Here is a 23,709-nt window from a genome sequence, read left to right as displayed (position 1 = left end):
TAGATAGATAGATAGATAGATAGATAGATAGATAGATAGATAGATAGATAGATAGATAGATAGATAGATAGATAGATAGATGAGAGAGAGAGAGAGATCATTTATTCAATGCTTACTATATGACAGGTACTATGCTAAGTATTGGGGATAGAAATACAAGCCAGCAAAGCAATCCTTGCCATCAATGAACTTACATTGTACTGGAGGAGGTTCTCTGGAAGGTCAGCAGAGATGAAGAGGGAAGAAGGATACCCAGTTTGGGATCTGGGGATGAATCTGTTGGAAAGCATTATGGAAGCCTAGGTCTGAGCAAGATAAGACAAAAGCTCATCTATTAAACTGAGGTACCCTGGATGGGTAATCTCCAAGTTTGTGGTGGGGTGAAGAGTAGGGCCAAGGTGAGGAGATCACTCAGAGGTATCATAGGGACCCAGGTCCCGGTTAGTTACTGAAGGTGCCGTCTTCATGAGCTCTTTAGATGATTCAATTTGGGGTTAGGAAAAGCTCTGAAAATTTCTCGTGGTATCAGTGTACTTCTTATCACAAAGTTCAACCCTGCTGTTGATGAATGTTCTTCTAGTCCCTACATATTTTTTAGGGTTGCAAGAAAACCTAAATACTTAAGAGATAATTTTTTGAAATAATTATGGACTCAGTACAGATATTACCTTTATAGTAATGCAGGGCCATAATTCGTACTTTAGAAATTGAATAATTAATTTGACAAAGAAAAGATCTAAAATATTAAAGGAAATAATCAAAAGACATATGCATGAAGGAGAATAGTACTTCCTGACCTCAAACTACATTACAAAGCAATAGTCATTGAAATAAGTTGTTTGTTGTTTTTAAGATAGAGTAGATCAGTGGAACACACTAGACAAAGAAGAATTAGGAAAAATGGAATTCTATAAACCAATATTTGATATACCAGAATACATAAATTACTTAGGGAAAAAAACTCAAACCTTTTCATTTGACAGAGTGCTAAGAAAATTGGAAAGCAGTCTGGCAGAAATCAGGATCAAACTTTCTGTTATATTTGACAATAAATTCTAAAAGGATACATACTCTTAATATTAAAGATCAAACCATAAAAATATTAGAAAAGAAACAGTTTATAATCCTTTCACAGCTGTAGGTAGGAGAGGTATTTTTCACAAGGATAAAGACAATTACAAAAGATGAAATGAAGAACGTTGATTATATGAACTCAAAAGCTTCTGTACAGACAAAATTAATGCAGCTAAGATAAGAAAAGAAGTAGTCAAATGGAAAAATTCTTTGCATCAAATTTTTCTGATAAAAGTTTGGTATCCAGGATATGTAAGCAACTAATATACACATATGTATACATACATATATATGTATATATAGTGTATTTTCACCTAAATCAGTGCTCGACATTGTAAGCTATTAACAATTATATGAAAGAATGCTCCAAATCACTAATAATAAAATCTCTGAGGTTTCACCTCATACCCTACAAATTGGCAAGGGTGGAGAGAGGAGCCATTGTAGTTCCCCCTTTACTTTCTGATCACTGCTATATCTGGTGATCTTTGTAGATCATTGGTGAAATTATTGGGGGAGGGAGCATTGGGGGAAGATGGATTGGACTACTTCCTCCTATTCTGCCATCTTGGTTAATTTCCATATAATTGATATAGAGTAAAGTGGACAAAATCAATAGAATAATTTGTACGAGGCCTATAGCATTATAAAGAAAAACAACTCTGGAGGGGCAGGCCGGGAAGGCAGTGGTGTGCAGAGGCAGGCCGGGATGAGGCCTGATCAAATTGCGGTGGGGGTGGAGGCAAGTTGTCCCACCAACCACAAGGGCCACTACCAGGCCTATCACCAAAGGGCTGGTACTGGAAAGAGCAAGGTAAGAACCAAATGCAGGGGCCCCTGTCTGGGACTGCAAATACTCCTGGGACTACCACTCCATAGACCAGAAATTTTTAAAAAGCCCCTATCAGGACCTCCAAGGACCAGGATGGCAGAGTGAATCCAGCCTGCTCCAACCCCTTCTCCCCACCCTGAAAACATAGTAACTCTTGACCGAGGGCAAAACCCTCAACAGTAAAGGCTTGGGAAACCTAGAGGAAGGGCGTGGCTAGGGCCCTGCCTCAAAATTGGTAGAAAGCAGACTACAAAGACTCTGGAGTCCTACTGTCCTCAGAGGGAGGAACCTAACTCAGAGGGAGACAATGTGGACTCCATATCCACAGCTGAAACATCAACAGGGAACTGGTTCCAAGTACAGAAAACTCTCCTGGATGAGCTCAAAAGGAACTTTGAAAACCAGATGAGAGAGATAGAAGACAAAATGAATAATTCTTTTAAAATCAAAATTCAAGAATTAGAAAAACATGATAGTGAAGAAAACAGCTCCTTAAAAAGAAAAGTGTTGTAGTATATGCATGTTATGGAATACTGTTGTGCTACAAGAAACGAGGAGCAGACGTCTTCATATTTACCTGGACAGGCTTATACAAACTGATGCTGAGTGAGAAGAGTAGAACCAGGAGAAATTTGTACACAATTACAGACACAAAGTATGTGTGATGACCAACTTTGATAGATTGGACTCTTCTCAGCAATGCAGTGATATAAGTCAATCCCAAAAGACTCATGATGGAGAGAAATATGTGCATCCAGAGAAAGAACTAGAAAGAACTGAGTTTATATCCAGGGGGAAGCAAAATACCTCATCTTTTTCCTTCTCTTGTTTGGTTTTATGTCCTCTTTACCATTTTTCATTCCATCTGATACAATCCATCTTTATAACCTGACTAATGTATAATGTGAAAGTATTTACATATCCTATACTTGAATATATGCCACCATGGGGTGGGGGGAGGAGAAAGAGGGGTACAAAATGTGAAACTCAAGGAATCGTGGAATTAAATCCTATAAACTAAAAGGAAACAAACAAATTACTTTTTAAAATTAATTAATTAATTTTTAAAAATTATGATATGGAAAAGGAGCTCCAAAAACTAACCAAGGAAAATGATTTGCTAAAAACTAGAATCAACCAAATTGAAATAAATAACTCTATGAGGAACCAAGAATTACTCAAACAAAACAACAAGAATGAAAAATTAGAAAAAGCAGTAAAATATTTCAATGAAAAAATAACAGACCTGGAAAACAGATCCAGGAGAGATAATCTGAGAATCATAGGCCTACCAGAAAATCATGATGAAAACATGAGCCTGGACAACATTCTCCAAGAGCTCGTTGAGGAAAACTGCCCTGAGATACTAGAACCTAAGGACAAAATAGAAATCGAGAGAATCCACTGGACACCTGCTGAAAGAGATCACAAACTGAAAAGTCCTTAAAATGTTGTGGCCAAATTCAAGAATTACCAGGTAAAAGAGAAAATACTTCAAGTGATCAAAAAGAAACAATTGAAATATCGAGGAACCACAGTGAGGATCACACAGGATTTGGCAACCTCTACACTGAAAGATCAGAGGCAGTGGAATTCAATTTTCTGCAAGGCAAAAGAGCTTGGGTTACAACCAAGGATCACCTACCCAGCAAGACTGAGCATACTTTTCCAGGCAAAGAAATGGTCATTCAACAATATAGCAGATTTCCAGACCTTCCTGATGAAAAAGCCAGAGCTCAATGGAAAATTCAACCTGCAATTACGAGACACAAGAGTGACATAGAGAGGTAAACAAGAAACACACACACAAATACACACACACACACACACACACACCCTGTTATTTAATAAGAGCAAACTGTTTATAGACAAGTAGAGGGTATTGAGTATAAAATACACAAAATGACGATTTAAAACAAATCTCATTAAGGGCTACAAAGGGACTGAAATGAAAGAAGAGGAAGGAATGAAGTGGAAAAGGGTAAATTATGCCACACAAAGTGGCATAAAAACAATATAGCAGAGGAAAAGAAGGGAGGGAGATGAGTATTATATGAGCTGTTCCCTTTTTGGTTCTGGTGCAAGTAGAGAATAACAACCAGTTAAGCATAGGACTCTATGGAGAAGAGACACAAAATATATCATATTAGAGGGAAAGAGGGGAGGGAGAGGAGCTTCACATAACATTTCTTCCTGTCACTCTTGGTGCGAAGAAGAAATAACATACTTCATTAAGTATAAAAATATCCTACAGGCAGTAGGAGGGGGAAAGGGCTATGAAAGGGATGAGGGGATGGTTAGTAGGGAGGGAAGAAGTAAGGGGAGAGGGTAGGTAAAGAAGGGGGGTCACAGATAGGGAACACTGAGGGATGTGGTCATGAAAATGAAAACCCTTAAGGAGGGGAAGGGAGAAGGAATAAACAAAACATAAGCAGGGGATGGAATATGATGGAGGGAAAGAGACAGATAGTTAGCATTACTGTGAATATGAATGGGATGAACTCTCCCATAAAACAGAAGAGGATAGCAGAATGGATTAAAAACCATAATCCTACAATATGCTGTCTACAAGAATCATTTGAAAATACCCACAGGGTAAAGATAAAAGGCTGGATTAGAATATATTATGCCTCAGCTAAAATAAAAAAAAAAAAAGCAGAGGAAACAATCCTTATCCCAGATAAAGCAAAAGCAAAAATCGATCTAATTAATAGAGATAAGGAAGGAAACTATATCTTGCTTAAAGGCACCATCGAGAATGAAGCAATATCATCACTTAATATATATGTACCAAGTGGTATAACATTCAAATTCCTAGAGGAGAATGTAAAGGAATTAGAGGAAGAAATAGGTAAGAAAACTACATTATTGGGAGACTTTAATCTACCCCTCCCTGAACTTGATAAATCCAACCTCAAAATACATAAGAAAGAAGTTAAGGAGGTGAACAGAATTTTAGAGAGGGTAGTTATGATAGATCTCTGAAGAAAAGTGAATGGGGATAAAAATGAATATACTTTTTTCTCAGCAGTTCATGGCACATACTCAAAAATAAACCATGTACTAGGGCATAAAAACCTCACAATTCCATGCACTAAGGCAGAAATATTAAATGCATCCTTCTCAGATCATGACACAATAAAAATTATATGCAATAAAAGGCCATGAAAGACAGACTAAAAACGAATTGGAAATTAAACAGTTTAATCCTAAAGAATGAGAGGGTCAAACAAGAAATTATAGAAATAATTGTAATTTCATTCAAGAGAATGATAATAATGAGACAACATACCAAAATTTGTGGGATGCATTAAAGCCAGTTCTTAGGGGAAGATTTATATCCCTGAGTGCATACATGATTAAATTAGAGAAAAGGGAGGTCAATGAATTGTGCATGCAATTGAAAAACCTAGAAAAAGAACAAATTGAAATTCACCAATTAAATACTACATTAGAAATACTGAAAACCAAAGGACAGATTAATAAAATTGAAATTAAGAAAACTATTGAATTAATAAATAAAACTAAGAGCTGGTTTTATGGAAAAAAATTAAAATTGATAGACCCTTAGTCAATATGATAAAAAAAGAAAGAAGAAAACCAAATTATGAGTATCAAAAATGAAAAGGGTGAATCTACCTCCAATGAAGGGGAAATCAAAACAATAATTAGGAATTATTTTTCCCAATTGTATGCACATAAATTTAACAATCTTCGGGAAATGGATGAATATATACAAAAATTAAATTTGCCCAGATTAACTTAAGAGGAAGTAATTTACTTAAATAATCTCATCTAAGAAAAAGAAATTAAACAAGCCATCAGTCAACTCCCTAGGAAAAAAATCTCCAGGACCGGATGGATTTATTAGTGAATTCTATCAAACATTTAAAGAACAATTGTTTCCAAAACTCTACAAATTATTGGGGAAAAAGGAGTCATACCAAATTCAGTCATGACACAAATATGGTACTGATACCTAAATCAGGAAGAGATAAAACAGAGAAAGAAAATTATTGGCCAATCTCCCTCATGAATATAGATGCAAAAATTTTAAATAAAATATTAGCAAAAAGACTAAAGCAACTTATCTCAAGAATAATATACTTTGATCAGGTAGGATTCATTCCAGGAATGCAAGGATGGCTTAATATTAGGAAAACCATCAGTATAATTGATCATATCAACAATAAAACTAGAAGAAACCACATGATCATCTCAATAGATGCAGAAAAGGCTTTTGACAAAATACAACATCTATCTCTATTAAAAACACTAGAAAGTATAGGAATAAATGGAGCCTTCATTAAAATAATAGGTAGCATCTATTTAAAACGATCAGCAAATATTATATGTAATCGGGATAAGATAGAAGCATTTCCAATAAGATGAGGGGTGAAACAAGGTTGTGCACTATCTTATTCAATCTGGTACTAGAAATGTTAGCAGTAGCAATTAGAGAAGAAAAAGAAATCAAAGTAATCAAATTAGGGAAAGAAGAGACCAAGCTATCACTCTTTGCAGATGATATGATGATATACTTAGAGAATCCTAGAGAATCAAGTAAAAAACTACGTGAGAAAATAAATGAATTTGGCAAAGTTGCAGGATATAAAATAAACCCACATAAATCCTTGGCATTCCTATATATTTACAATGAAATTCAACAGCAAGAGATTGAGAAAGTGATATCCCATTTAAAGTTACTGTAGATATTATAAAATATTTGGGAATCTACCTGACAAAAAAAATCCAAGACCTATATGATCACAACTACAAAACACTTTTCACACAGATAAACTCAGATCTAACTAATTGGAAAGACATCAATTGTCTGTATTTGGGTCAAGCTAATATAATAAAAATGACAATTTTACGTAAATTAAATTATATATTTAGTGCCATACCAATTAATTTACCAAAAAAACCCTACTTTATAGAGCTAGAAAAAAATAGTAACAAAATTCATTTGGAAGAATAAACGGTCCAGAATATTAAGGTAATTAATGAAAAGAAATGCTAGGGAAAGTGGACTACCTATACCAGATTTTAATCTGTATTATAAAGCAGCAGTCATCAAAACTACTTTGTACTGTCTGAGGAATAGAGTAGTGGATCAATGGAATAGATAAGGCACATGAAATTCATCAGTCAATGACTATAGTAATCCATTGTCTGATAAACCCAAAGACCCCAGTTTTGGATATAAGAACACACTATTTGACAAAAACTGCTGGGAAAACTGGAATATAGTATGGCACAAGCTGGGCATAGACCATTATCTAACACCATATACCAAAATCAAGTCTAAATGGGTTCATGATCTAGGTATAAAGGTTGATACTGAAAGCAATCTTGGAAAACAAGGAATAGTTTACCTGTCAGATTTGTGGAGAGGGAAAGACTTTATGACTAAACAAGAATTAGCAAGCATTATAAAATGCAAAATGGATAATTTTGATTACATTAAGTTGAAAAGCTTCTGTACAAACAAAGCCAATATAACCAAGATTAAGAGGGAGGTGGGAAATTGGGAAAGAATCTTTACAACCTATGTCATTGATAAAGGACTCATTTCTAAAATATACAGAGAATTGAGTCAAATCTATAAGAATACAAGTCATTCCCCAATTGATATATGGTCAAAGGATATCAAGAGGCAGTTTTCAGAGAAAGAAATTAAAGATATTTAAAAGCACATGAAGAAATGCTGTAAATCACTATTGATTAGAGTACTGCCAATCAAAAAAAACTGAGGTACCACATCTCCCCAGTCAGATTGGCTAAGATGACAAAACAGGAAAATGACAAATGCTAGAGAGGATGTGGACAAATTGGAACACTAATGCATTGCTGGTAGAGTTGTGAACTAATCCAACCTTTCTGAAGAGCAATCTGGAATTGTGCCCGAAGGGCTATGAATAATTTCATACCCTTTGACCCAGCAAGACTACTTCTAAGGTTATATCCCAAAGAGATCATAGAAGTGGGAGATAGATCCATATGTACAAAAATATTTATAGCAGCTATTTTGTGGTAGCAAAGAATTGGAAATTAAGGGGGTGCCCATCAATTGGGAAATGGCTGAACAAGTTGTGGTATATGCATGTTATGTAATACTATTGTGCTCTAAGAAACGAGGAGCAGATGGACTTCACATTTATCTGGAGAGGCTTATGTGAACTGATGCCGAGTGAGAAGAGTAGAACCAGGAGAAATCTGTACACAATTACAGACACAACGTATGTGTGATGACCAACTTTAATAGACTGGACTCTTCTCAGCAATGCAGTGATATGTCAATCCCAAAAGACTCATGATGGAGAGAGATATCTACATTCAGAGAAAGAACTAGAAAGAACTGACTTTGTATCCATATTGAAGCAAACTACTTGATCTTTTTCCTTTTCTTGTTGGGTTTTATTTCCTCTTTACCATTTTTCATTCCATCTGATACAATCCATATTTATAACCTGACTAATGTCTAATGTGAAAGTATTTACAGATCCTATACTTGACTGTATCCCACCATGGCGGGGAGGGGGGGGGCGGAGAAGGGAGGAGTACAGAATTTGAAACTCAAGGAATTGTGGAATTGAATCTTGTAAACCAATAATAAACAAATTAATTTTAAAAATTAATTAAAAAATAGTAAAAGAACTCTGAAAGACTTAAGAATACATAAAGACCAATGCTAAGACCCACCACAATTTCAGAGGACATGCAATGAGAGGTGCAGAGTGACATATGTATATATGAATTAGACAATATTTAGATATGTTTTCTGTAACTATGCTGTCTTATTATCTAGTGGAACTTCCTCATCTTTCAGATGAGTAAACTAAGGCCCTCATATAGCAAGTTATTTACCCAAGGTAACAAAGGCAGTGCTAGGGGAGCTTTTTATACCCACATCTTCTGATTCTAGGAGCAATAATCAAATGGCACAAAGCTGAGATGGATGATAGAGATGAAGGACATGTTATGGGGATCAGGAGGAATGTTTTTGACAAAAACTCTACCAGTCAGACATAGAGAGCTTTCAACTCAGATTTGAAGGGGAGAAAGAAGAATGCCCCCTCCCCCAAACATAAAACTAGATGCTATAAAAGGCAATAAATATGGTGTCTTAAGACCAATAGTATGATCATAGTCCTAAAGAGGACTTTAAAGACCACTTCACTCAAGATCCAAGATCAGAGAAGGACCAAAGAGTCACAATAACTAAGGCTTAGACTTCAAAGGGGAAGCTGGGAAATAAAATAGATGCCCATCGATGGAGGAATTGCCAAGCAAACTGGGGCATGTGAATGTGACAGAATATTACTTTGCCATAAGGAAAAATAAATATGGAGAATTCAAAGATAAGGAAAGACATATGAATTAATGTATAGTGAAATAAGGAGAATGAGGAAAACAATATTTGCAATGACTGACTATAACACTGTTAATAGAAAAAACAAAAAATCAAAACTGAAAACTGAGTAATTTATAATTACCAAAACTTGTCCTTAAAGAAGAGTTGAAAGAATACCCTTCGTACTTTTCTTTCCAGAGGTGAGGGACTATGGGTGCAGAGCATTACTTTTACTGTCAGAACAAGTTAGAGTGTGGTTTGGTTTTGTTGAAGTGTTGTTGAATTTTTTCTCTCTCTCTTTTTAAAATCTTTCTTTCAAGGGATGGATGACTGGGTAAGGAATGGGGGAGGATATTCAGAAATGAAGGGAATATAAAAACAAAGATCAATAAAAAGAAGATTTACAAAAAAGAAAGTCCTAGAGAATAAGTAATGAAACATATCTCTCTTCTAAAAGAAGAGTTTGGGAATTACATGGACAAACTGTCAAATATTGTCAGATGTGGTCACTGTGTCAGCCATTTTTTTCTTAATTGTTTTTCTTGTTCACAGGAAGGGGTTTAATCAGCAAGGGTGAGGGAGTTTCTAGAATTGACTGAAATATAAAGATAAAAATGTATAAAAACTTTTTTAAGAAGAAAAAGTAGGCAGCAAGACACTGATTTCAAAAAAAGTCTCTTTTGTAGAGCAGATGTTGTGCACAAAGAGAGACCCTCAAGTGTTGCAGCTCTGTCCTTATACCCACTTAGACAAATGCCTCTGGTTTTCAGTGGATAATGACTCTCCTTCCAATTTTAGTGACTTTGCTGATGTGAGAAATCTATGGTGTGTATGGCTGTAACAGTCTACAAACATTGACCAAATATCTTTTTCATGCTCTATAACCATGGACTTTCTGGCAAACTGTAGGGCTGAGCAAATATTTGTTCATCTCATTTTGCTGCCACATGAGAATTTTCGAGGTTTCTTTATGAGAAACTGTTTTTTATTCAACTCTGAAGGTGGAGTAGCCTCATGGAGGCATCAGGGCTTAAAAGTGACTTATGGAAGTCCACTCCACTCCACTCAAGTGGAAAAATTCACAGCAATTGAGAAACGTGCTATAAAATGTTCTATCAGAGAACTTTGTGATAGGACCATCATCTATCAGACTTCTCCTTCCCCCTGCAACAAAGATTAGCTTTTCCTAAAAGATAATAGAACAGTCCCCAGGACCTGATTGACCCCTGTCTTCCATGACATAGCTTTCCTGGTTATATAAGAGCATAAAAATAAACATCCTCTTGGAGTGGGAGTAAGGGGTGGGGTCTCTGACTTGGTAGATCTCTGAAGATCTACAAATCCATTCACCCCCATGGATCAGATGTATCTCCATATGAAGAGGAGGGCATTACATAATTGTGGTATATCCTTGCCATGTTAGGGCTTAGTAAACCTTTTGTTAACTGTCTGATGACATATAAGAGTTTGATTTCATGCCAGAATTGAACGTGAATTAACAAAGGTACTGGCATAAGGCCTGCCCCTAACATTTGTTATAATACTTGATTCAGGAAGGGGAAGGGCACCACAATTATGGAGGGTGGAATGATGAGATGGCCAGACTCTGTACGATAGCATCTGGTGGCAAGAAGCCTTCTGGTTATATGTGGGTGGTCCTCTCAACAGACCAAGAAGCAGGCTCCCATTCAAACGGAGCAGTTAGCTCAATGACAGCTAGAGGAGGCTGCCTATGAGGGTAAAGAAAATTCCAAGGCCAGAATTTCCTAGTTTCTGTTGATCATACTGCAACAGACAGACAGACAGATAGGTATATTGATAGATTAGATAGACAGACAGACAGAAAGATGGATGGATGGATGGATGCAGGAATGCAGGGATGCAGGGATGCAGGCCAATGAAACTGATGAAATTTGAGCAGGAATTTAGAATACTCACCCCCACTCCAAGTGGATGTTTCTTTTTATGCTATTATTGAACCAGGAAAGCTGTGCCATAGAAAGCAGGGGACAATCAGGTGCTGGGGACTATTCGATTATCTTTTTTAGGTTAATTAATTTAGTTTTCGTTTTCAACATCCACTTCCAGAAGTTTTAAATTTTCTCCCCCTCCCTAGCCTTCCCCCTTCCCAAGATGCATGCAATCTGATAGAGGCTCTACATATATATTTCTATTAAACAGATTTACTGCCAACATAATATGTCTGAAAGTGAACTGGCTTAACACACTCAGAAACCAGAGGAAAGCATTTGGCTTCTAGGGACTGTGCAATGAAAGGCAAGACACAAAGAATGGAGCTGGAAGCTGTGTAGTAAAAGGGGTCTCTTATTATTGAGGGGTGGGGACTGACAGGCCCACCAATGAAAAGCCACCATGGCCTCTCTGACCTAGAGGTTTTGGTTTCACTAAACCCCATTGAGATCAGAGTCACGAGACCAGAGAATGAAAGTGTGAAGAAGAGACTTGGGAACTGCCAGCGGAAGGAAAACAACTCCAGATTTATTATTGTTCCTAGAGGGAAGAGGATTTCCTCCCTTGAGGGAACAGAGTGGACAGGACCTCAGCACCAAGGAACTGGGTAACTTGAATGAGATTTTCAAATGGAAACCTGATGAATCAATAGAGCAATGACTCCCAGGGGAATGGCCTGAGGGAGCCAATGATGAGACACTCTCAGCAGCTGAGCAAGATATGCTTAAATTTTTTGGTTTTGTTTTTAGTCACAGAGCTGTTCTTTGTTCCTTTTTTAACTGTCTAAAATGGGATTATTCACACCTGGCTCCATAAATAAAATTCCCAGTCACAACTCCCCAGTGGGAATCTGCAAAGGAATGAGTAAAATCCCTAGAGAAAATGGGTTTGATAGAACATATCTATGTCCATTTCCGCTCACCCGCCATGAACTTACCTATGAGTAAGTCCCCTGCCATAGACAGACAGACAGACAGATGGACAGATGGATGGGTGGATGAATGGATGGATGGATGGATGGATGGATGGATGGATGGATGGATGGATGGATGGGTGGATATAGGCCAATGAAATTGATGAAATTTGAGCAGGAAGCCAAAATACTCATGACTTGGGAAAATGCAGCTGTCAGTGTAGATCAGCACTCTAGGAATGGGCAAAGGAGTAAAAGAGTCTTCTGCCCTACTAGGCAGGCAGAGGGCAATGATATCTGCTGGGAGATGGAGGGGGGAAGGGAGCTTGGGGTATGGCTCCTAAAATATGACACGTTAAGCAATTGATTACCAGTCTATGGAGATGCTCATAAAACCAAATGCTGAAATTCAGCACAAGGACAGTGGGGGCCCTTAAACCTCATCCAAGGCAAAGGCATCCTCTAAAGCTCTTCCCAATTTGAACCATTCAGGAGAAACTACAGAGGGCAGAACATGGAGGGAAGGGGTTCATAGACCCTTAGAAGTCAGGTTCCATGCCATCCCTTATACATGTTACTGTGGGTTGGTCCAAATAGAAACCTTTATTTTCGGTTACCTGAAGTATCTCATGTAGTTAACACCAAACAATATTAGGTCCCAGAATTGGGAAGGGTGTTGAAAGATATTTTTTCTCTAGTAATGGATATTAAGTCATCTGGAACACTTCGTTATGTTGACTCTACTTACATCAACCTAGTGTTGTCTATGAGAAAGGCCAATGACATTTGGCAGCTTAATGTGGATGACAGGAGCTGAACAAAGTTGTCGTGCCTATTAGTACAGCTGTTCTTAACCTTGTTAATGTTGTAAACCAGGTAGTCCAAGCCCAGGGTGAGGGTAGATGGTTATTTTTTAAGGGATCAATTCCTAGGATATGTCGTATTTTCATAATATATATCTAATACTACATAATATATATTTAATTAAATAACATGTATTTTGTTACATAAATAATTTATATTTAATTACATATATGATACATAATATGTATTTAATACTTGCTTGTTGAAATGAATTGAATGATTAAATTCTGTAAACCCAAGAAATGTAGGCAGGGAAAGATTTTAACCCCAATAATGAAGGATCTCAATTCTGTTTTCTGTTTTAAGTGCTGCTCTGAAATTATCTTGTGTTTCTCCAACTTACCAACTTGGTATGTTCTCGTTTCGGGTATTTTTCACTATAATACTGTTCCTGCCACAGATTCAGTAGCTGCTGCTGTTGCTTGCCCTTTAATTTTACCAATTTCTGTGTCATTTCTGCATCCAGGGCAGCAAGGTCCTGTTCCATTGTTGAAGGACCAGGATCAGGGCTGCTAGGTTCAGATTTCTTCTTGCTGTCCCTTTTTGCGTTTTTTTCTAGGACAGCCCTCCTTCGCAAGTAATCGTTTTGGATCTCATTGTACTTTGTGGTGTGCTCTTTGATGAGGTCAGTGGTTTTCTTGTGGTGTCTCTTCACTAGGTCTTTCATTTCTTTGTAACATTTCTTCTGAAGTTTAACAAAAGACTTCTGCTGCTTTAACTCCTCAATTGTCTGGGCTTCCACATCTGTTAAGACACTCTGAAAAAGATCCCAAGTTTTTGCAGGTGCTTTTACTGAACCTGGGGCTGGTTGACTGTGGACAACTTGAGATGGTGGTTTTGGTGCCAGTGATGTAGTGTGATTGACTCCATTCTCGGCTAGTGCTGCTCTGGGTTCACTCTTAGACTCTGTTGGTGTTTCTCCAAGATCAGCCTCTTTCTTTACTTCTTCTTCATCTTCTAGGGTCAATGCTGCCAGCTGCTTAGCTCTTTGCTCCATCAGGTTCACATATCGAATGGGATTTGACAAAGCTTCAATTACATCTGCATAAGTATCTGGCACATAATCTTTCACCTCGATGTATACAAAGACGGCTGGAAGCATCAGAGGCTGATTTCTTTCATTCCTCAGGCAAATGTAGTGATAGCCTGGCCGAATTGCTTGTACAGGCAATGTCCAGTGACCGATAAATTTACCTCCTTCTTCATATGAGGCTATCCTTAAACATGCCAGAGAAGGTAGGACCACCTTCTTGAACACTATGGGTTCTTCCCAGACTGGATTTACAGCATTTCCTTGAGACTTAGTTTTAAAGGCTTTTCTCCTAGTGTCGACAGATAAGCCAAACATATCTATTTCTACGTAAGTCCCAACTTTTTTGTCAGAAAGAAACTGACCTGAAATGATCTTAACAGATAAAGTATTGGCTACTATACCATCCATGATACCTTCAGTAAATGGATCAAAATTCTTGTCCTGTCCTCTCATAAATTCTGGCTTTCGTCTGTAACCACTTTTCCCATTGTATTCATACATTCCCAAGTTCAATTGTATAGCCAAGTCTATTGTTTGGAAGTTAAGAGCTACCATCTGACAACCAGCATTCCAGAAGACTTGGGGCGTTTAATTTGAAGAATCCACACGTGTTCCCTTTGGATAAATCCTGCTAAGTTGCATTTTATTATATTCTACAAATTCTATTGGAGACTTTGTTAGTTGCTCAAGCCCTATGGTTTCCACAAAAGAAGACATTTCAAAACTTTTGTTTCTTTTTTTTTTTTGATGTCTCAAATGACTCGAATTTCACTGGTTGTATATAGTTTACCAGGTTGGACATTTCTTCTGTGGCCATGGCTTCACTACCAGCAGTGCCCTCATCCATTGAAGACTTTTTACAGTCATCATCATCATCACTCTCTCTATCTGCTTCTTCTGCTCCAGGAGATGAAGGTTCAAACACACTGTATGAGTCACTGTAAGTATTGGATGCCTGCTCTGATAGCTTCTTTTTGGTACTTCCTTCTGAAGATTTGTGTGATTTCTTTTTGTTTTTTTACCAAAATTTTATACATTAAGTCCATAGGGCTTGGAAGAGGAACTCCAGATTCAAGTGGGTATTTTTCTAACGGCTCCATAAGCAGTGCATCTCCAAATATTAGTCTGCAATATTCTGCCATTTTGGCTTGCTGTTTAGGAGAATCCACATGGTTTTCAAAAGAAAGGAGGACTGAGTATGGTGATGTCTTAAATGCACACTCAGCAATGGCTTCTATCACCTCCTTAAAAGAGATTTCCGTAGTCACGGTGATGATAGGTTCTTCTTCTGCTGTTCATCCCTTCCAGCAGTCCAGCTCCACACAGTGACAGCCAGACAAGAGTACTTGGTGATACATCTCTACTGAGGAATTGCCAGCTAGCTGGCCAGCTGTGAGGTAGGTGTTGTGTGAAGAATTAATGAAATAGTGAGAGAGTGGCTGAGACATGTCTTCATTCATATCCAGTTTCTCAGGTGGAACAACTCCATTTTCTTCTCCACTCAGACAGCACATGAATCCATCCACTGAGATCTGTCCTGGCTGCAATGGTAATGTAATTTGAATTTGAAGATCCCTTTGTGTTGGCAAAGGTGGCAGGTACTTAACACTTAGTAACTGATCAAGCCTCTCGGGGTAGATGGTTATTGATTGCACCAATACTGTTTCCTTGTTTCCTGTGGCTAAGACTAGACAGGAGCTGTTTGCTTTCACTTCTGAAGGAATCCAGGGTACTTCCACTGTCCTTCTTCATGGTTACCTGAACTCTCCTTCATACTACCACATTAGGGTCTCATTAGGGTCACATTAGCCTCCCTTCCAGGACTAGGAGTATCTAATCTCAAACCATACCACAAAGCTGAAATTTTCCGAACAATCTGATTCTGAGTAAGAAATAGAGAAGTTCTGGGGTGGATAGGTGGTGCAGTGAGCAAAGCGCTGGTAACTCCCCCCCGCCCTCCCAGTCAGGAGGACCCAAGTTCGCTTCAGGCCTCAGACACTTAACACCCACACAAAAAAACTAACCCTGTAACCTTGGGCAAGTTACTTAACCCCAATTGCCCTCCAAAAAAAAAGGCAAAAAAAGAGAAAGAAATAGAGAAGTTGGTGAGTGGAACAAAAGAGGTTTATAATATATAGAAGCAAGTAAGCACATAGTAACCTAGTGTTTGATAAATCCAAAGGTCCTATCCAGCAGAGCAAGAACTAACTATTCAACAAAAACTGTTAGGAAAACTGGAAAACATTCTGGCAGAAACTAGTTATAGGCCAATATTATTGTACTGCATTTCATTGCACAGTCTCAAGGAATGATAAAGGGGATGAAATTAGAAAAACATGGAAACACTTGTATGAACTGAAGCAAAATAAAGTGAGCAAAATCAGCAGAACAATTTATACACTAACGATAATATTGTAAAGATAATCAACTCTGAAAGATATGGAAACTCTGAAAAACACAATAACCAAACATAATTCTAAGGATTCCTGATGAAATATGTTATCCACCTCCTAGTAGAGAAGTGACAGAGTGCAAAACGAAATATATTTTCTTTTCCTTTTTTTTTTCTTTCTATTTTTGGACATACCTGGGGCTGGAATTTGTTTTGCATGACACAGATATTTGTAGTGGGTTTTGTTTTTCTTACCTGTTTATTTGTTAAGGGAGGGAGAGGAGGAGGAAGAGAATTCAGAACTAAAAACAAAATTGAATTTAAAGAGAAAAAAAGTAGTCATAGTCATTCTTCCTGAGAGTATTGATATACATCACTACATTGATAACATGATGGTGATCAGACCAGATAAGGCAATGGCATGGTAGGCAATATGTAAAACAAGAGACAGGAAATCAATCTTAAGGAAGTCCAGGGTGGAGCCAAGACAGCAGAAAGAAGCCAAGAAGTTGCCTGAGCTTTCCCCAGTTTCCCTTGGAAACAATGCTAAATCAACCTTCTAAAAGAATTGTGGAGTGATAAAATCCATAAAAAAGTGGAGTGAAACCATTTTCCAGCCCAAAATAACTTAGAAGGACTTCAAGAAAGGTGTGTTTCATCTGGAGCATAACCCATGCACATGATGTCCAGACAAGTCAGCGGGAGACTCTTAGACGCAGCACATATCAGCAAACAATACCCCTACAGTCCAGGCTCAACAACAGCCCAGTAGCAGCAGGATAATTTTGATTACAGAAAATTAAAAAAAGGTTTTGCACAAACAAAACTAATGCAACCAAGATTAGAAGGAAAGCAGAAAGATGGGAAACAATTTTTACAGCAAGTTTTATATATATATAAAGGCCTCATTTCTCAAATATACAGAGAACTCAGTAAAATTTATAAAAATTCAGTCATTCCCCAACTGATAAATGGTCAAAGGATAAGAACAAGCAGTTTTCAGATGAAGAAATTACAACTATTTATACTCATTTGAAAAAAAAAATGCTCTAAATCACTATAGATTAGAGAAATGCAAATTAAAACAACTCTGAGGTACCACCTCATACCTATCTTTTTGGCTAATATTACTGAAAAGGAAAACAATAAATGCTGGAAATGTGGGGAATTTGGGACACTAATGCATTGTTAGTGAAGTTGTGAACTGATTCAACCATTCTGAAGAGTAATTTGGAAATATGCCCAAAGGGCAATCAAACTCTGCATTTGATCTAGCAATACTACTACTAGAACTGTATTCCAAAGAGATCATTAAGAAAGGGAAAGGACTTACATGTTAAAAAATATTTATAACAGCTCTTTTTGTAGTAGTAAAGAATTGAAAATTGAAGGAATGAGGGGCGGCCAGGTGGCTCAGCAAGTAAGAGCACCGGCTCCAGTGTCGGGATGACCTGGATCAAATCTGAGCTCAGATACTCAGCACCACACCCAAAAATAATAACTGGCCGTGTAACCTTGAGCAAGTTACTTAACCCCAATTGCTTTAAAAAAATTAAAAAAAAGAAAATTGAGGGAATGCCCATCAATTAGTGAATGGATGAGCATATTGTAGTATATAAATGTACTTGAATACTATTTTACTATAAGAAATGATAAGCAGGTGAATTTCAGAAAGAAATTCATGTAAGAATTGATGCTAATGAAGTGAGTAGAACCAGGAGAACACTGTATACAGTAACAGTAACAATGTGCAATGATCAACTATCGTTGATTTAGGTCTTCTTAGAAATACAATGATCCAAGACAATTCTAAAGGACTCATGACAGAAAATGCTATACACATCCAGAGAAAGACTATGCAGTCAGAATGAAGATTGAAGCTTTTCTGTCTTTTCCCTTTTGTCCTCTTTCTTCTTTTACAACATGAATGATGTGGGAATATTTCCATGATTGCAGATGTATTACCTATATCAGATTGCTTGCCATCTTGGGGAGGGGGAGGGAAGAGAGAAAGGAAGAAAAATTTATAACTTAAAATCTTATTAAAGCAAAATGTTGAAAATTTCTTTACATGTAATTGGAAAGAAATAAAATACTAATTATAAAAAAGAAAAAAGAAAATTCAGGGTTTAGCCTGCTCAATCAAGTTCTGAGAAATACAGTGGGTGAGGGAAATCCAAAGAATTCCAAGAACAGTACAGAATATGTTGACATTTACTTCCCTACACTCTAAGAAAGAAGTACAGAGACTTATTGGATATTTCATATTTTAGAGAACCCACATTCCTCACATAAATGTCCCCATTTAAGTGGATCACTTCCAATCCTGCCTCTTTCAAATGGAGTCCAGAACAGACTAATTTAGAAGATCTAAAGCAGTCTCTCTAGCGACATCTCTCCTTATGACCCTACAAAGTCCATGTTTCTGGAGGTCTCTGTCCTGAAAGACCAGAATAAGTAGAGCCTTTGGCACACACCAAGAGATAGCTAAAATATGTGACTATTGTGCTTCTGGAGCTCCAGGTTTCCTAGAACAGTCATTTATTATGTTGTTTTTGAAGATCAGGTACTCATCTATTTCTGGGTCCTCATTGCCATTAAACAGATAATACGATAAGATGCAATTATTTTCTGTTTAGAGTTGCCTATTTTGTTTTAGGTAATATAAGATGATTTAAGAGAGAAAGACAGGTTAGGAAAAGAGAAGCTTCTATTGCTAAACTGAACAACTACATTCAAAATCATGATTATTCAAGCCCCTATAGTGTTACTGCCTTCATTAAGAGATTTCAACTATACCAGAGACTGAGCCGCCACCTATATGGACCTGGCTCCTCTGCTAGCCCAATGAGCCCCCAGCTATATGGACCTGGATCCTGAGGAATTCTGCTTTACTTGGTTTATCAATAGCTCCCACCACTAAAAAAGAGAGAGGTATATGCAATTAGATTTCAGTGACCAGTAATCCAGTAATAGGGATTTGTACCCTAGAGAATAGGGATCCTGGAAGGTCATCCCAGTGGGCAAAGTTCATGGCTGACCTGTGAGAGAGCCTCGGAATGGGGCAGAGATCTTCGTCTATGGAGATTCCTGGGAGGCAGCTATAAGTACAAGTAAGTGGTCTGGGGCCTAAAGATCTTAAGACTTGACAGTCAAAGAATCTACCCTTTGGGGTAATGCCTAGTGGAGGAAAATTATGGATGCCTCCCATTATATACAGTTATTTGTGGGGTATGGAAGTATTCATCAGAAACACCACATGCTAAAGAGTTACATTGGAGCTATTACTAGAAGGTAGAGGTCAGAGAATGATTCCAATGACCATATGGATAGTGAGGCCACAATACCATATTTGTACTGGGCATAGAACCATGTAATCTCTAAGGCAACAATTCTTGCCCTCCTGGGAATCTTGCACCAGTAGAAACATGTATATAACTCAATGGACTTCAATTTGGGCCCAAGTGGTAAAAATTGGATTCTTCCATCTCAGGGCAAGAGGTTTGCCCCTGTAACAAACAGCTCATCATTATATATCTGACTAGCCAGGGCAATTGTCTACCCTCCCAGAAGCCATGTAAGTGATAAATTAATGCCACCCTGGCAAGAAAAAGTGATCTCTGGTCCAGTGGTTTCTAGGATCCAGTCTCCACAAAGATAATAATGGATTGTTTGGGCACATAGTTCCAGTTTACCCTCTTCAGTCCTTCCTCATTCCTTTCCCAGTGCAGAGTTGTCTTGGTCTTAAGGTCCTTCTCCCATCAAAGGGCTGCAAGTGCTGTGGGGGAAAAGTTCAGGTGCCCCTCAATTGGTAGGCTTCCTTTTCTCTGAAATGGTTCGGTCACCCCCTCTAAGAATCCTCTAAGGGACCAAAGAGTGGTATTGCTGAGTGGTGCCTGACTTTCTTATAGCATGGAGGAGGTGAAACTGTTGCTATATAACTATGGTAAATGTCATTGTTGCATATCCTTGCTTTGTCAAATCTAAACAAACCTCCTTTTGCTAACTATTCGATGATTTAGGAGTGCCTTCCTAGCCAACTTGTCATAAATTCTGAGTCCCTGGATGGGGATGGAAAAGAATCCTTATTTAGCCCCAGGAAAATATGGGGGCAGACCCCTCCACGGAAGTGTCTAAAGGGCCAGAGATTTTCTATTGTCTCCTTGATGTGGCTTTTAGGGAAGGGGAGATTTTGGTGGATGAGCTGATTGGATGAATACTAAGCCGGTGACAGTACTGTGAAAACCTCAGCATCAATTTCAATCTCAGGGCAGGCTGCAAAAAGGCTCATAACCTGATTTACTACAGATAACCCTGATGTATAATGAGGAATTGTTGACTATGCCAAAAATGTCATCTGTGTTATAACCTTGATGTTCATGGTGTCACTCTGGCTCCCCAGCTTGTTTCCTACTTTACATTAGGAGAGCCATTGTCAAAGACTCCCCATCACCCACTACAGGGACCAGTTTGTTAAGACATGGACCTCATGACCTAAAATAATTCCAAAGGGCTCATGATTGAAAAGGCCATCCCCATCCAGAGAAAGAACTACGGAACAGGAATGCAGAGTGAAGCAGACTATTTTCCTTTTGTTTTGCTTTTCTTTCTCATGGTTTCTTCCATTCATTATAATTCTTCTACACAAAATGACTAATGTGAAAAACGTGTTTAATAAGAATGTATTGTAGAGTCTATATCATATTGCATGCCATCTTGGAGAGGGAGGGGGAGAAAATGTGAAACTTATGGAAGTGAATGTTGAAAACTAAAAATAAATAAACTGAAAAATTATGTGAACTTTGTTCCTTCAGGATAGGGGACAAAAAGCTAGGATTGATGGCTAGGTGGAGCAGTGAATAGAGCACTGGCCCTGGAGTCAGGAGGACCTGAGTTGAAATCCAGCCTCAGACACTTAACACAAAAACTAGCCATGTGACCTTGGGCAAGTCAAACCCCAACTGCCCTCCAAAAAGCAAAAAACAAGTCTAGGATTTCTGTCATCCACACTTTCTTTATAATGTCATTTCTGTCCTCCATATTTTTGTCTTTCTGCTCTTTCTTTATGGTGACTCTCTTTTTGTGGGGGAGCAGAAAAGAGAATAAAGAGTTCTCCTTAGTAAAAATTATTTTCCTCTTAGTAGTGACTAAGCGAGATTGTCTTTGCCTTGAAAGAACAGAAATGGTCAAAAGCCCTCCAAAAGATCCTGAGCACCATGCTACCATGGGAATGGTATATAATACAATCAATATCTACCAGGCTTTCTACCCTCCATCCTCTTCCTTTGCAACAGGGATTAATTTTCCCTAATTTCTCCTGCCTCCCTTGATCCAGCATCCTGGTCACCTAAGTTTTCTCTCCAGTGCTTTGTGTATGCTCATCTCACTTTGAGATCTGACTTTGATTTTTTAATGTAGAAACTCTAAAAGGAGGTCTCTAGTTAGTTAGGAAGGACATTGACCAACCAGAGTCATTCATAGAAGGGCAACCATGCCAGCTCCCTGCTCTAACTACTTGTACTGTTTTACTTTCTCTTTTTATCACCAGCATAGTAGGTAATAAATAAATGCTTGCTTGATTTAGTGTGAGATAAATAGACTCACAGAGTATTACAATTAAAAGGTACCTTCATTTTACAGATGAGGAAATTGAGGCTAAGAGAGTTGTCTAAGAATTCCAACCCAGGTCGTCTAATTCCAAGTCCAAGGTTCCTTCCATTGTACAATACTATCTCTATCTACCTTCATGTTTCCTTTTAGCTCTATACTATAAAGCAGTTTCATCAACATTTTGTTCTATTTACATGATTTTACCTGGTAGTCAAAGAAGCCTTTGTAGGGATATAACCTCTCACTACGTGCTGGGCTTCAGTGTCCACATTGAGTGGGTCAATTACACATATGGAAAACATTATTAGGAATATCATTATTTATTTCCACTCTTGGTCCCTGAACTTGACTTTGTGTTCATGAAGGCTCTTGATAAATTCTCCCTTTTGCCTCTTCCAAAGGACAATGCTGCAATTCTTTACAAACTTGGCAACACATTTTTTTTTTTTAAGCAATTGGGGTTAAGTAACTTGCTTAAGGTTACACGGCCAGTTATTTTGTGTGGGTGCCAAGTATCTGGGGCCGGAACCGATCCCAGGTCTCCCGCCACCGGCGTTCTTACTCACTGTGCCACCTGGTCGCCCCTTGGCAACACATTCTTAAGGATTGAGATATTGTGTTATTCATCAGTGTAACACTGCAGAGTTTTTCTTGAAGAACTTACTCATTAAATCTTTGTTGAATTAATAAATGATAAATACAGGAACATCTATCTTTTTTCAAATTATAACAGAGAAATAATAGATTTAAAGAATAGAAGAGATTGTTTTACAGATGAGGAAATTGAAGTTAGTTAATTTGTCTGGGGTCACACAAATATGTTGTAAATGGTAGGTAGCTAATACAATGGTTAGAGTGTAGGGCCTGAAGTCAGGAAGATTCATCTTCCTGAGTTCAAATCTGGCCTCAGATACTTACTAGCTGTGTGACTCTGGACAAGTCACTTAACCCTGTTTGCCTTAGTTCCTCACCTGTAAAATAAGCTTCAGAAGGAAATGGTAAAGCACTTCAGTATCTTTGCCAAAAAACAAACAAACAAACAAAAAAACCAACAAAAATCCCCCAATGGGGTCATGAAGAGTTGGACATGGCTGAAAACAAATGACCAAGAACAAGAGCTGGGATGAGAATCCAGGTCTTCGGACTCCAGAGTCAATATTCTTTCCACTATATCACTTAAAATAAAGGATATATTTAAAATACAAAGATGAACAATGAAAATAAAGAATGACTTAATTTAACAATTGAATCACAAAAATGTTAAATCCAGAAAACTGTCAAATATGAGAACAGAAATGCAACAAAAACTCGGTCTTCCTACCTTTGTGAAAGGGCTCTGTTTGCATCTGTAGCCTTATCTTAATCAGGTCCACAGGACCTCCAAGTCCTACTGAAATCACGCCTGACACCATGCTGGCCAGAAATAAATCTGACAGGGAGCTTGATTCACTAGACTCTCCATATCGGTACTGGATAAGGAACTTCTGGGTATTGCTGAAGACACCGAACACCACAGAGCTGTAGACAGCAATACTTGCCAAGGGAAAAGACATTCCTTTAAAGAATCCCGTCACCTAACAGTGAGATAAACCGAAAATTAACAGGAATATAGGCTTAAGCTAGATCCCAGAGAAGGGGTGAAAAAATTCATCTTCTTCCTTTT

At 37.9% G+C, this 23,709-nt stretch overlaps 2 protein-coding genes across 4 annotated transcripts in view; both read right to left on the bottom strand.

Moving 5' to 3' along the window:
* The window catches only part of SLC25A48 (solute carrier family 25 member 48), a 121,500-nt gene that overhangs the window by 80,760 nt on the left and 17,031 nt on the right, over positions 1-23,709 (bottom strand). For 2 of the 3 annotated variants that reach the window (XM_069091881.1, XM_069091880.1), the window contains exon 4: positions 23,368-23,620. In XM_069091881.1, the coding sequence (XP_068947982.1) occupies positions 23,368-23,620 (253 nt within the window). Of the gene's footprint in view, positions 1-16,150; positions 18,423-19,235; positions 19,264-19,305; positions 19,356-23,367; positions 23,621-23,709 lie in introns of those variants that run through there. The other variant, XM_069091882.1, reaches the window with a different exon arrangement.
* LOC138164108 (1-phosphatidylinositol 4,5-bisphosphate phosphodiesterase beta-1-like) lies at positions 7,630-15,796 on the bottom strand. Its single transcript, XM_069091712.1, is given in 4 exon segments — positions 7,630-14,788; positions 14,790-15,059; positions 15,061-15,585; positions 15,671-15,796. Coding segments are annotated over 4 exon segments (2,379 nt in total). The 3' UTR covers positions 7,630-13,330.

This window comes from Petaurus breviceps, unplaced genomic scaffold, assembly GCF_028583685.1.
Source record: "Petaurus breviceps papuanus isolate PSGF00001 unplaced genomic scaffold, PetGlider_PUasm1.0 189, whole genome shotgun sequence".
NCBI lineage: Eukaryota > Metazoa > Chordata > Mammalia > Diprotodontia > Petauridae > Petaurus > Petaurus breviceps.
The sequence above is the reverse complement of the archived record's forward strand: the minus strand, read 5'-3'. Positions and strand labels throughout refer to the sequence as shown.